We start from the raw sequence: 14,986 nt of genomic DNA, 5'->3' as shown, positions 1-14,986 counted from the left end.
AAAAAAAATCTTTAAAAAAAAAAAAAAAAAAAGAAATGCCCTGGGAGTGCACAGGAAGGGGAGCCCTGCCAGAGAAACCTCTTTTAAAAGCTCCTTCGGGATGGTAAATGAAGTTGTCCAGTTCAGAGATTTTTACAACAAATAATGCCTCTTTGGACGATGTCATAAATGATATATATGTCAAAATGAAGGCTTTTATAATTAAAAAATCCTAGGAAGGACACATGTACAATAAGGACAGAACAAATGACTAAAGCTGCACAGTTTCACTACACTTTATTCAGCGTTGGCCCCACTTCCTAATTATTTGAGGGAACTCAAAATCTAGTGTCCCAATGTAAATACCCATCACATATTGAAAAATAATCTTTACATTTGTGCTGTGACCCAACACTGGCACACTTAAATCCCACGCGAGTCAGACACAAACGGCCAGCCCTCGATACAGAACAAAAACCGGGAAGTAGCACAGCAAGTCAGCTCTGCTCTCCTTTATTAAACTCCCAGCCTGAACTGTCATCTTCCCAAGTTACACACACCACAATACACCTTTGCACAGGTAATTTTATTCTCTCCTGTGGGTGTCAACAGTGCTCATAGATTGGAATTTGAAACATTCAGAAAGCTACATACCTGAATATCATCACATTTTGTTACATCATGATTCAGTAACTATTAAACAGTTATGTCTACTAAATACAGTGAACGAAATGGTATAAACGTTTACCGTTCCCTTGTAAACAAGGCTTTTGTACACAACAGTAACAAATGGAATTAATGCATACCACAATATCAATGAAGAAAGACCTTTTTAAATAAACTATTCTGTTTATAAATAAACTCTGATTTTTTTAGTACACATTTACAGACCTGATCAATAAAAAGAAGTAAGACATCTATTTTCCTTTAAGAAGAAAATATTGAGATGGACCACTATGGAAGAACTCACTAGGAAAAGTGGTCAGAAGCAAGCGAAGGACAATAGGGAGTTAGAAGTACTGTCATACTGCAACCTATTTCTGTTAGAATACACCAACACAAGGACAGGATTGTCTGGGAAGGAGCTCATTTTTACTTGAATTCCAGCAAGTTGCAATCAATCTTGTAGTACACATAGGGGTAGTATTCCTGTTGACTCAGGTTTAAGCCTGGAATATCCATAGGAGCCTACAGAAAAATCAGACAATTATCCAAATGAGAACTTACAGAGATCAAAGAAAAGAAGAAATTAAGTATGACCATTTGCCTTCTTAATGAACACCTACTCTCGGGCTAAGTGTATATGTTTATGCTAATTTAATCTGAGTTAGCCATTACTGCTCCCATTTTGCCAATGAGGAAACACAGATTTGGGTAGTAAAGCCAGATTTAACCACTCACTGACTCCAAAGCCTATATGTGCTTAACCATGATCCTATAAGCCTTTTTTATGCATAATGTATAAAATTACTTTTTAAATCTCAGGCTTGGGGTATTCAGTTTATGGGGCACATGGCTCATTAAAATGCTGAACAGAAGTAAACCAAGTATGATTTTAATGATATCACTTATTATTTATGCATGTTTTAAGAATATACAGGTAGGAGGGGTGCCTAGGTGGCTCAGTCAGTTGGGCGTCTGCCTTTGGCTTGGGTCATAATCTCAGGGTCCTGGGATCGAGCCCCAAGGTGGCTCTCTGCTCAGTGGGAAGTCTGCTTCTCCTTCTACCTCTGCCCCTCTCCTCCACTCATGCTCTCTCTCCCTCTCTCTCAAATAAATAAATAAAATCTTTAAAAATATATATATACTGGTAGGAAATTATGTATCAAATAGTTGAACCTATTTTATTGATAATTACATGAAAATGTAGACAGTAATTTCCTGCATTTTCTTCTATCAAGAAAAACTGACGTTTTGTGGGTTCTAACTAATGCAAATATGAGATACTACCATCCTAAAAAGGAAAAAAATTAATAAGCTATTTGAAATAAAAAAACATGAAATAAAAACCCACTACAAATCTGAACAACAGCAATAGTTTGCTTATACCCTCTGTTTGAAAGAAGATATACACACACCAGTTTAGAAAAATGGTAGTTCCCTTTAAAATGCTCCTCTGACTTCACTACTTGTAACAAATACAACTGAATTAACTACTTATTTTCTTCTTCGCTGCAATTTATTAACTTTGTTAAGCAAGTAGTATAGTATCACGGTTGTTTATTTCTGCAGCTATAAACATCTGATCTATAGCAAGACAATGACTGGCTTAGAAGCAAAAGCACTGCTCTAACTAGTACAAAACAGGGTAAACAACGTAAATTACTTGCTATGTTTAACAAATTAATTGAGAACCTCAAGTAAAAAAAAAAGACTGAATAAATAATGCAGTATTTACAATCCCTTTTCCATTTATCTCCTTCCAATAATCTTTTCTGAAATTCATTCCAGTTCCTACTCTTCCAAGGTACCTAATAAGTACTTACATCAATAATAGCTGCCGCACTGCTGTCTAGATGTTTATACAATTCATATAATACTTCTCTTAGTTTCTTCATTGTTTTCTTATTGGGCTGAAGTAGCATTGCTTGGAAGTTCACTGGCAAGCCATACCTTATCAGGAAGCAAATGTACAGTATATAACACAAGTAAACACATTTTCAAAGCAGATTTCAAAGAGATTTTCTTTTCAAAGCAAATATCCTCATAGTCTCATAGTCTTCTTTAATGAGTTAACAGAGAGAGGGTATCTCATTTTAATGACCACCTTTACAAGTTCAACCTCTGGTCCTCACCATCCACTAGAAATCCTTATAATGAGAGTCCACTGTCTACGAGGAATTACTTTTAATTACTCTTCAATTTTTAATCTATGAATACCCTCAGCAATAATATGTACATTTAGGAGACACCTTTGTGATCAGGAACAACATAATTACATCTTGAAAAGTCAATGAAATTTACAAATAGCAAGCAGGGCTACAGATAAGTATTTTGAACTACTTCCAATATGAGCAAAATGTACAGAGGATCACAAGATGTTTGAGATTTTTAAGTATCTCAAAATAATCAACTATTTTAAGTTAATATGAAACAGTGATTTCAAATAAATCCTCAGTATAGTGTATACCAAACTATATGTAAAGTATGTGAAAAGACCTTCTTTTAAACAAACGTTAACTAGGTATTTTATAATCTACTTTGAACTTAACTACAACAGCAAAGAACCAGGGAATATAGCAGTATGGATCGCTTTTTCCCTACCTGGCACCAAGGACAAGACTAATATGAATGTATGATACTGACAATCTCTCCCTCCTGGTTGTCCCTTTGGTTTCTCTGCATCAATTTCCTATTACTAAACTGTATGTTATAACAAAGAGGTCTAATGTAAAGGGATCAAATTTTTTGATTAACTTCTTTACCTTAAAACAGACTCAACAAAAACCCTCAACGCTTTCACATGAATCCACGCAATAAACGCCTCACTGAAATTTACTTTCAGCCACCGTACAAGTGGTCCCTACAAAAAGGAAAAAAAAAATCACCACAAATTTGGTCTTGAAAATGGCAGTTAGAAATAAATAAACCAAATATTTTTAAAAGAGTGACTACCTAATAAGAATCTACAGGAGAATTAAATCACATCATAATTCATTTAAAAAATGTTTCATTTATCTCATTATCTTGGACACTTCATCTTAAATAAGATTAAAAGGTTAGCCACTATGCTATAACCTGAGCAGACACCAAAATTCATGGAACCTATTCACTACACAGAAAAAATCATATAAGTAGTTTAAACTCATACACAATACAGATGTGCCCTAGGTTTGAAAACCAAAATATAAAAACCTGAACTTATTATGCGATACATTTGAGACATTTAAAATAGAATTCAACTTACAAACAACTTCTCAGGAACAGGATAAACAGTTATGCAGTAAGTCATTTAATATATATCCCTAGATCTTAATTTTTTCATCTATAAAATCAGGGGTGTTGATCTAGATCTCTTAAAACTCTTCATATTCTAAATTTTTAATGATTCTATTATATAGGATAACTTCTCTTTGAACTTAAAATATTCAGTATGATTTCCAGTACTAAATAAAAATACTCCTTTAAACAGATTTTAAATAACTTAATAGCCTTTCAATACGTAAAAGACATACGTGATCAGTTCAGCTAAATTATTTGGAGAACACCATTAGGTTTACTTGATGTACCAACCAATTAATTTAACCAAAAAGGACAAGACAAAGTGAAAATCTTCAGTTAAAGTATCTGTTCTTTAAAAAGGCTCTGGACCTTCATAACAAGTTGGTTTTATTGGGCATTACTTGGTTAGGATTAGTTTTCTCCAAATTTGAGATGATATGGTTTATAAAATACTTAGGAATAATTTTAAATGGGATTTGCTTTTATTTTCTCTTGCATTAAAGAGAAATAAATTTTCATTCATCACCCCTTCCATTCAAGCTTCTAGTCTTCGCAGTAATCCAGCACTTAAAGATGACAAGGAAGTTGACACCATCTTCTTCCCTTGTCACGATTCCATCCCCTTTCCCCATTTTGCCTAGAACATACTAACTCTCCAGTGGTTTAAACAGATATTGCTTCGGTATAATACTGCCGCATTAAAAAAATTTGCCTCAAGAAAATGAAAATTCTTTCTCAAAGAACTATTACTTCGTTAACATAAAACCTCACACTACAGAGGCATTAATACTGCATTTAAAATTAATTCCTGACATGGATTAAGATGGAGTAATTAATTTTAAGATATGGATTTTAAGATCTAAGTTTGCTTAGAGAAAATTCATTTTGATTACTAGAAAAAATAACTAAAATCAAATGTCTTAAAAGTAAAATCAGTTTTCTTCTCTTTTAAATAAAAAGGAAAAAGCAACACTTCTTTTTCTTCTGCTTAACACTGACAATAGTAAATATTAAGGGGCGCCTGGGTGGCTCAGTTGTTAAGCATCTGCCTTCAGCTCAGGGCGTGATCCCGGCATTCTGGGATCGAGCCCCACATCAGGCTCCTCCCCTGGGAGTCTGCTTCTTCCTCTCCCTCTCCCCCTGCTTGTGCTCCCTCTCTCGCTGCCTGTCTCTCTGTCAAATAAATAAACAAAATCTTTAAAAAAAAAATAGTAAATATTAAGAACACATACAAACTGCTTTTTCTTATCAGTAGAAAGTCTGTTCATTTCTTCTTTATCTGCTTTCATCTCCTCTTCATTATACTGGAAGTCACGAACGATGAATCTAAATTTGGGGTGGGGGGAAAAACAAAAATGTCAACACTGTGTATATAGGTGATCTAACAAATTTAAAAACAAACAAAAAAATCTTACTTGTTTTCCCTGGCTTTGTGTCTGAAGTCATCAACTGCCTTCCTAAACAAGGTGACATTACAAAGGTAACTGTCTTGGTCCTCTGAGAGAACACTATGGGGGGAAAAAAACCAAAAAAGTCCATTTAAAGCTTTGTATTTATCGTCCTCTTTCACACTGAGGGCAGAATTCACAAACAGGAGGAGGAGGAACAGTAGGGTATGGAGCCCTTCCCAAACCACCTCAAGGCTAAATACCCGAATGGCCTCTGATGCTGAGGACACTCAGCATTTACAATGTGTTTATTTACAATGCCTTAACAGCCCTATGCCATTTACCTCTTCCTCACCCAACAAAATCCACAACATTTACTCAAGTGAAATGTCCAAACTCCAAGAACCATGCTTTTCCATCTACCCAGTGCCAGGCTGGCTGAGGCAAAACCAGTAGCTAGTTTATTCCAGAGTCTCCTTACTTCCCTGCTAATAAGCACCTTCTTCTCTTCTGGAAACCGAATTCTCTCTACCTCTGTCCAGCCCAGCCCACTGAGGCCTGACTCACCCTCTCTGCACTGCCAATACCTCCTACCTCAGATCTTTCCTTCCCACTACCCCCAACACCCTAACTCAAAAACAGACAAATGCAATGGTCTAGATATCCTCTGACAAAACACACTTTTACACCTCAGGGCTTCCTCCTAGGCTCTAGAAGATCCCAGCGAGGTCAGAACTTCTATCCAGTCATGGGTCTCATGGACATCACTGGAAAGACGTTTCCAGACACAACTGTAGGGAAATTTTAACTGTCGTATAAATTTTTAATGCCCTGGGGAAAAGCTGTTTGGAAAGGCAGACTGTACAGTTCATGTACACTATGATTCTCACTTGGCTTTCAAAAGTTACCTATAGCTACTTATGTAGAGAATCCCATATGCAGAGTCTACGAAGCTATACACTGAACTGTTCAACAGTGATGTTGTTGGGGCAGAAGCATCACTTAATGGTGTGTGAGAGGGGTCTCTTTTCCCTTCTATCTTCTAAGTATTAGGTTTTTTTGTTTGTTTAGTTTTTATTTACAATGTGGTACTTCTGAAATTGGAAAAAATAATGTTTTACAAACCTGAGGGAGTGCTTGTGGAATTCAAAGATACTTTACTAAATATGGGGGAGAAAAAAAAAAAGCAAGTTTAGTTTTCCAAGAAGTCTAAGAACTGCCTGGTTAGCAGTTAATTCAGGTAAATTCAGGAGACAACAATACTTAATGGCAGAACAGCTATAGGACTGAAGCCACCCTGGCTCTTGGCCTACCTCTCCAGCAACAGGACCAGCAGAGGCCTCTGGGAGGACTGACCACTGTCATCACCAACACAGAGAGAAACTCAGCTAATTCGGATTTAGAACATTTAAACTTCCTTTTCAAAGTTGCCCTCTCGGGGCACCTGCGTGGCTCGGTTCAGTAGCACGTGCGACTCTTGATCTCAAGGTTGTGAGTTCGAGCCGCACACTGGGTGTGGAGATTACTTAAAAATAAAATTTTTTAAAATAAGAATTAGGGCACCTGCGGCATTATGGAATCGAGCCCCACATCACGCTCCTCCGCTATGAGGCTGCTTCTTCCTCTCCCACTCTCCCGCTTGTGTTCCCTCTCTCACTGGCTGTCTCTATCTCTGTCGAATAAATAAATAAAATCTTTAAAAAAAANGCCTGCGGCATTATGGAATCGAGCCCCACATCACGCTCCTCCGCTATGAGGCTGCTTCTTCCTCTCCCACTCCCCCGCTTGTGTTCCCTCTCTCACTGGCTGTCTCTCTCTGTCGAATAAATAAATAAAATCTTTAAAAAAAAAAAAAAAAGAATTAGGGCGCCTGGGTACCTCAGTCAGTTAAACGTCTGCCTTCAGCTCAGGTCATGACCCTAAGGTCCTAGAATCGAGTCCCACGTCGGGCTCCCTGCTCAGTGGGGAGTCTGCTTCTCCCTCTTCCTCTGCCTGCCACTCCCCCTACTTGTGAGCTCTCTCTCTCTCTCGCTGACTCACTCTCTCTCAAATAAATAAAATCTTTAAAAAAAAAACTTAAAAATTAAAAAATAAATAAATAAGAGGTGCTCTCTCAAAACTATTACCCTTAATTCTTGTTCCTGGTGCCTATCAAATCCAAGGCAAGGCAGCTACCAAGTGCACAGAACTCAATAGAAAACATTTAATGATCTTCAGATCTCCCAGGCTTAACTCTGTAAAATGCACACTGCCATCAAACAAATCCAAATCCAACCTGACAGGCTAGTGCAGACCCCTAACAATATTCCTCCATTGTTAAAGTTATCTTTTAAATTCACACAGTACTTGGCTGTTTTAAAGCATTTGATGTTTGCCACAGCTCTGTGACAATGAGCCGGGTGTCTATTACGCGGGCTCCTCTATCATGCAGAGACCCAAGGCACAGCAAAGTTGTTTGGCTTTACTCAAAATCCTTATGGTGAAGGAAGACAAGATAAAAAGTCAGTCTTATTTTATGACTAAATCCTGCTGTGCTACCTTTTAAGAAAAAATAAACAGAAACCATTTGCTTTTCCTTCCTATCTCCAGGAAAGGTATTTCTTAAAATATTATAAAAAACAAACCACGAGTCCCTGGGATAATGGACTTTCAATCATTTAACATGTACCGAGCCTCTAGCCCACCTCTCACTACATATTAGGAATAAAACTAAGACAACGTGGTTTGCTGACCTCAAGGCATGGGTCTAATCAGGAAACAGAGAGAAACAAGTAATACAATACAGGACTGCAAATGTTATAATAGAAGATATATGTGATATATTGGGGCAAAAAGGAAATTAATAACTTTATCTCAGGAGGCATTAAAGAGTTTCACAAAAGCAGTAATGCCAAGTGGAAGTCTGAAAGACAGGCAAAGGAGAGAACATGCCAGTAGAGCCCCACAGGCAAATGCACACAGGTGTGGAACAGCATGGCACATTTGGGGCTCTGCCAGAAATAAGCATAGCTGGCACACAGAGTACAGGGGTGGGCGTGTGTGCACACACGTGTGCCAATAATAGATTGGTACACCACAAAAATGAAAATGGCAGCAATGCAGGAGACTGATGAGAGGAAGAAAAGAGTAGAGACAGAAGAGACCAGCTAATGGCAATTACAACAGTCCAGGCAAGAGACGGGTATTTAAACTGAAGCAGCGGCTGTAGCTACGGGGCTTGGCGGGGCGGGGTGGGGGTGGGGGGGTGTTAAAGTCAGTTGAACCATATGAAGTTGTTGGTATCTGACCATTTTTGACCTACAAAATAGCAATTTCATATGAGTCAACCAAATGCTACTGAAGGTAGAAATAACACAGCTGTTAGATTGGGTCCTGGGAGGGCGGGTGGTGAGGGAGACGTAAGAGTTCATAATGACTGACTACCACGGTCTGGTTTGGTAAGTAGGCAGATATTGCTGCCACACACAACAAGGGAGATGGGCGACTAGGCTGAGATTGGGGGGATGATGTCCTATTGGTAGCTACCTGTGGCACAGACATGTGCAGTGCCCAGGAGAACCCAGGTGTGGGAGTCTGAAACTATGGGGATAGCCAGGCCACAGATGGGAGATTTCGGAGTACCAACACTGCAGGCAGAGGTCAGAGCCCTGGGTGTGGTTGAAAAGGTGCTGACAGAAGAATAAGCTGTTCTGCTAAGACAGAAGAGCCCAAGACTAGACTCGCCAATACTCAGAGCTACCAGATTCTCTCCGGCTTGCTCAGGCAATTCAGGCGTAGAAGCCAGCAGGCTGCATTACAGATTAATTCAGGGAGGGAGTTTGCAGGAGGTCACAGGGGCCAGAGATGATGGTGCAGGCAAGACAACAGCTAAAGTGATGACTCGAGAGTTCAGGCTCAGCAGGAGGGGAAGCATGACTGGAGGAAATCAATGTCAGAGCAAAGGGGTGGGGACTAGAGATGTGGACAAGGTTAAAGAGCAGGTTCTGGGACAGTGGAAAAGATGAAAAGGAGGCTCTGGTTTAAGAACTGGATTACAGATTTAAGATTCCAGAAGTAAAGCCTTTCTAGAAGTTGAGGGTAAGGCAAGAGACTACAAAACTCAAGTGGAGGACGCCTGGGTGGCTCAGTGGGTGAAGCGTCTGTCTTTGGCTCAGGTCATGATCCCAGGGTCCTGGGATCGAGTCCCACACATCAGGCTCCTTGCCAGGCAGGGAGCCCGCTTCTCCCTCTGCCTGCTGCTCCCCCTGCTTGTGCGCTCTCTCTCTCTGACAAATAAATAAATAAAATCTTCTTAAAAATAATAAACAGCAACAAAAAAACTCAAGTGGAGGTGATGGTTTGTGAACTGCAGGGATTGCGGAGATGAGAAGCCAGAAGCTGGAGGGATTTCAAACAAAGCCAAAACCAGCAGTGACCTTAAGTGACATATGAGACCAAGGCAGAGAAACAAAATGAAAGCCAAAAGGAAAGGAAAGAGTTAAGAAAGTGCCATCTTTTCATGATTAAACAAGGACTTGGACTGTGCCTGAAAGGGAGCTTAGTTTAGCTTAACCCAGCAGCACAAGTTCTACTAGGTTCAAATAAATGACCCAAACGCACCCCTCCGTTTAGTGCTACTATTACGTAGTAGGAGCAGTACCATCCTCACACAGGCATAACCAGGCCTGAAGGAAACGCAACATTCTCCAGACATTTCACGGCATTTTCAGTCACCCATGTGAGTAGCCATGCTTCTGGAGCCCACTAGCTCGGCCCGCTGCTCCCGATTTCTTAGCTCGGTCCTAAAATTCAGACCTGCCATCTTCTCTGTCCCCTAAATAATCTGCCTATGTCACTGCCAAGGCATCTCTCTCCTGCTTTTCTTCATAAACGTTATCTTTGCAATCCCAGCTCCAAAACACAGGGGAAACTTTTCTCTGCACAATGGCTAGGACGGTTTTCCCTAGGCTTTCGTAGCTGGGTTCCTCTAGCTCCCTGACCAAAACCCTCTGTGAAGCACCAACGCATTTGTGGTACTGCTTCCAATAACACAGAAAAGGCAGAAGTTAACTAGTGATCGGACCTGGTCAGACTATCTTCACAAGGAAAAGTAGACAAAAGAAAAGTGGTAATTCTGAGTACAAGTGAAAAACACCTCTTTCTGAACAGTTTTTCCAACGAGAAGTAGAACAGCCGCCCAGCCCCCACTTCTTTGGCTGTAACTGTGCATGGCATTTACACTCATCCCTGCACTTATCCACACAACAATGGTGGGAGTTCAAACTCTCCAATGATTTTAAGACTTAAGTAGAATATTTTATAAATAGCTGGATTCCAAGCATTTTTTAAGTAAAGTTATTTCCTTCCGGTTTGAAGACAGTATTTTTCAATTCATTCTTCCACCTCACAATTTCACTTTCATCTTCACTGCTCCCAAGAGTCAGGACTCAAGTGCCAAAAAGCAACAAGTGAAAGTATTACTACTTAGAAATGACTTAAAAATGAAGCACTTAGAACAATTACTAGCACACAGCAGCTACTCAAAAATGTTAGTTATTATGATAAGCTAAAATTCCAGCATCAAGTCACAGAGATCTTTCCTGAACAGTGGACAAAATTCCAAACTAACCCACCACAGCCTGTCTGCCCCACATGAATGAACCATCCTGTCATGGGGCTGGTTGAGCTGCTGCTGTTCTTGTGAACGAAATTTAAATAGCTACCCTTTCATGTCAGTGGTTCCAAACGTCTTTTGAACGAGAAGCAGGTAGAACACAGGTTTTCACTGGTGGTCAGGGAGCACTCACTCCTCATTCTTCTAGAAGACAGGTGTTGTCTACGCTGAACTCTTACTGCTTGGCATTTTTTTCCTTTAAGCTACTAATGTTCAAGAGATGTAAATCTCTGAAGTAATATTTTTAAAGTCCTTCTTTCAAAAGAGTAAATCTGAAACTTATCTACACACCACTCCCCTGGACCTTGGGTCTGGCATATGTACTAGCTGTGAGGACATGTATGTACACTGCGTCTTTGGTGTCCTCCCTCCCCTGCCTCTCAGACATAAAGCCAACCTCTACCGCTTTAATGTCCTACAGAGTACAAAGCTATAAGAAGTTGTTATTTGTCAGGATAAACAGCTTCACTGGGAAACTAATATGAAGACTAAGGCTGTCCTTAGTCTTCAGTTTACCATGTGAAGGGCTGGTATGAATTGAAGGTATTCCCCAAAATGGGAAAAAAAAAAATTCATGATGAGCAGAGGTTTGCAGTTTAGTTCTCAAAAAAAATAAACATTTGTGGAACTATCATAATCATATTACCTTATATTTTGTTATCTTATCAAGCCTTGAAATAGCCTCATAATGTGTACTGGGAAGGTGCTATGCTCATTTTACAGACAAAGGAAAATGAGGCCCAGAANTCAACATTTGTGGAACTATCATAATCATATTACCTTATATTTTGTTATCTTATCAAGCCGTGAAATAGCCTCATAATGTGTACTGGGAAGGTGCTATGCTCATTTTACAGACAAAGGAAAATGAGGCCCAGAGAAGGTAAAAGGCTTATCCCAGGTCACACAGCCAGTTGGTAGCAGAACCAGCAACAGAACTCAAATCCCTGGGCCCAGCACTCTTTCCATTATACTAAGCTACCTCCCATATGACACAATGAAACTGGAAAAGAAAATATTGCACGGGCCTAACCTTACTAATACCACTTCTTCACTATCTGCTATACCTTTCTCACCACATGTTGCCACCTCTTGAGGCATAGCATACAAAAGAATCCTTGGGGGGGTACATATACACTGTATTTAATATTTTCTCAAGAACATCTCATGTGGAATCGCAGAATACAGGAAAAAATAACATGGTAGTGTCAACAGTACAAGACCTAACATTAAAAAACCTGACTTTCTTCCTAACTTTGTCACTGGACACTAATACAGTCAATGCAGCCAAATGCCTTAGGCAGCTATTTAATTCTTCTCTATTTTTACTTCTTTATCCACAAGAATAACTGCTGCAACTATTTCAAAGAATTGTCATATATATCAAATTAGACAAAGTATATCAATCCATAAATTTAAAAACACTTAATACAAGTTTTTTATAATGGAAAATATAGATTAGGAAGAATCTATGCTCACTGGAAAATGAGATCACGTGGTACTCTAGTCTGGCAGCCATTTTGGTACACTTACTTTGCAAGGGAAATGAAGAATTACAGACACACAGTAGGTATACAATAAACATTGAACGAAGGATTTTCAGAAGGTGACATAGCATGGCAGAAAAAGTACCACACCAGTGACTTGGGTTCTAATTCTAGCCCTGCCATTAATGAGATGTGTGACTCTGGGCAAACCACTTCACCTCTGTGGTCTCAAACTTCTCCCATCTATAAACATGAGACAGTCGATCAGACTGTACAAAGTCCCTTCCAGGTCTATAACTGTGATTACTAGAGTTAACGTAACTTATTTATATGATGAAAAAGATGGTTCTAAAACCGTAAATTTACCACAAAGAAAAGATAAAGCTATTTCCTAACCCAACATCCCAACTATAAAAAGGAATTCTAGGCAAGAAATGGGTTTTACAAAGACTACTACTTACTTGCTAGACCTTGGAACTACCATTTCAGCTAGTGTTTCATACTGCTTAATCCAGTCGTTATGGTTTAACCTGCAGGAAAGGTACAGTAAGTAGTGGAAAAGAAAAACAAGTCTTACCTCCTGATATCCAGAAAGAGAAAAAAATATGAGACAAACAGGAAGTTCAACTAAAGTATACTTCAAATCTATGTAACCAAAAAAAAAAAAAAAATTTCAAGTTTCCTACTGAGAATGAATTTCAAACACAGTAAGTGGTGAGGCAGGAAATACAGTTCACCACTCTTATATCCACTAACTATTGCAAAAGAGGCACACCCCAGAACTAAGTTTGGAAAGGAAGTAAAGTGAAATACAGATTCTAAATGACTTTCAAACTTCAGAGTTAATATGCATTACCTTATTAAAAATAAATTAACTTAAAAGGCCACACTGGAAATCTCTATCATGTCTACTCACTGGCCATTTATGAAATGCTGAATCAAACTGTATTTACTGAAAGCACAGCATACCAGGAAGCATTGAGTAAATTAAGTGACAGCAAACCATGCTGCACAGAACGTTGTGCAACAACCCTCTCTAGAGACCAACAGTTTGGGGCGTGTGCAGAAAGACAGTTATGTTTGCAATTTAATGAACTGCAGTATTTGTAGACCGGATAGTGAACAATTCAACACATAAGGTACCCTAGGTCCCATAATGTACAGAAAACTAAAAATTTCAGATCTTAAACGGAAATTTTCAATAAAGATTAAGACGAATCTTTTATCTGGGCAAAGGTTATTTTTCTACCTATAAGACACAGATACACAGAAATTTATTATAAATAATCAGTGCTCTAGTATTCTGCAGTAAGGGGAGAAAAACAGAAGTCATATAATATTGTGGCCATGGTAAATTCAAGGCAGGTGCTTTCCCACCCTTTCCAGGACATACCACTTTCCAATATTCCCAGTTCCTTAACCAGACAGAAATGGAGAGCACAGCAAAGGAAGAATCCGTGCAATGATACTGTGAAGAATCCCCAAATCTCCCACCTCAGTTTGGATTCTCCAAAGATTCCCTGATAGCGAGACTTCAGTCAAGTCAGAAATGAAACCACTAACAGTCTCTCTCTCCCATACACATGCGTGCATGTGCACAGAATTACTAATTCTTCCTATGAGTATCGAAAGGTTTCATTTTACCAAGATTAACTATGATCAAATGTTACCTAACACAGCAGACCTAATCTGAAGAAGATTTCAAAGGGTTCTCTAATCCAGCAAACTAGGCCCAGAACCTATGCCTGTTTTCGTAAATAAAGTTTTACTGAAACACAGCCACACCCATTCACAGTATGGCTGCTTTCAGCTACAACCACAAAGTTGACATGGCAGAGTTGAGTAGTTTTAAGAGACCCTTGGGCTTGCAAAATGTAAAATATTGACTATATGGCCCTTTAAAGAAAAAATTTGCTAACCCCTGACCTAATCCAGCCTTTGCTTCTTAAAGGGTTTAATTCATCCTAACCAATCATAAAGACTTTTCAGAAAAATACAAAGAGCTTCCTATTTTGAAAAATCTAAATTCTGTATTTTTTTAAAAATCTAATAATTATCATTATTTAATTTTTAAATAAGCCCACTCTACTAAGCTGCTAAATTTGATTTGAAATCGCAATTTATAACTGATGTCTCCATTACCAGATTATAAACTCAATTCTACTACGTGTGCCATATGAGTACATGTTGGTTCACAGAATGAAGGACAACGTAATAGTTCCTTCACAATTGGGTTCTATGGAACACTTCAAATTACAGTATCAGATACTAACATTTTTCTTACAATAACAAGTAAAAAAAACTTTTGTAATTAAAAGACATACTTGGGAACTACAACCAGTAATGTGACGAGATACTCTGAATCAAGTACAAAGTCATCCTTCTTCACAATTTCTGCTAAACTTCTAGTTAGCAAACTTCCTCTGAGGAATAAGAAAAAAATAATCAGGCTGATAATGCCGCCAAACACAAGTAAAGAAAGAGCAGGCTAATTATATTCACATATATATACATCTCGAGAAACAGATTAATCTTCT

General features: G+C 38.7%; 1 protein-coding gene across 1 annotated transcript in view; it reads right to left on the bottom strand.

Annotated features, from left to right (window-relative positions):
• Positions 1–260: 260 nt before the first annotated feature.
• Positions 261–14,986, bottom strand: part of ATP6V1C1 (ATPase H+ transporting V1 subunit C1) — a 40,897-nt gene continuing 26,171 nt past the window's right edge. Inside the window, exons 7-13 of the mRNA XM_002922602.4 lie at positions 14,774–14,872; positions 12,911–12,979; positions 5,337–5,429; positions 5,154–5,247; positions 3,405–3,502; positions 2,466–2,592; positions 261–1,167 (exon numbers count right to left, since the gene is read on the bottom strand). Coding sequence (XP_002922648.1) covers positions 1,072–1,167; positions 2,466–2,592; positions 3,405–3,502; positions 5,154–5,247; positions 5,337–5,429; positions 12,911–12,979; positions 14,774–14,872 — 676 coding nt within the window. The 3' untranslated portion in view covers positions 261–1,071. The remainder of the gene's footprint in view (positions 1,168–2,465; positions 2,593–3,404; positions 3,503–5,153; positions 5,248–5,336; positions 5,430–12,910; positions 12,980–14,773; positions 14,873–14,986) is intronic.

The sequence above is a fragment of the Ailuropoda melanoleuca genome, chromosome 9, assembly GCF_002007445.2.
Source record: "Ailuropoda melanoleuca isolate Jingjing chromosome 9, ASM200744v2, whole genome shotgun sequence".
NCBI classification, from domain to species: Eukaryota; Metazoa; Chordata; class Mammalia; order Carnivora; family Ursidae; genus Ailuropoda; species Ailuropoda melanoleuca.
Note: the sequence above shows the minus strand (reverse complement) of the source record. Positions and strands in the feature narration are given on the sequence as shown.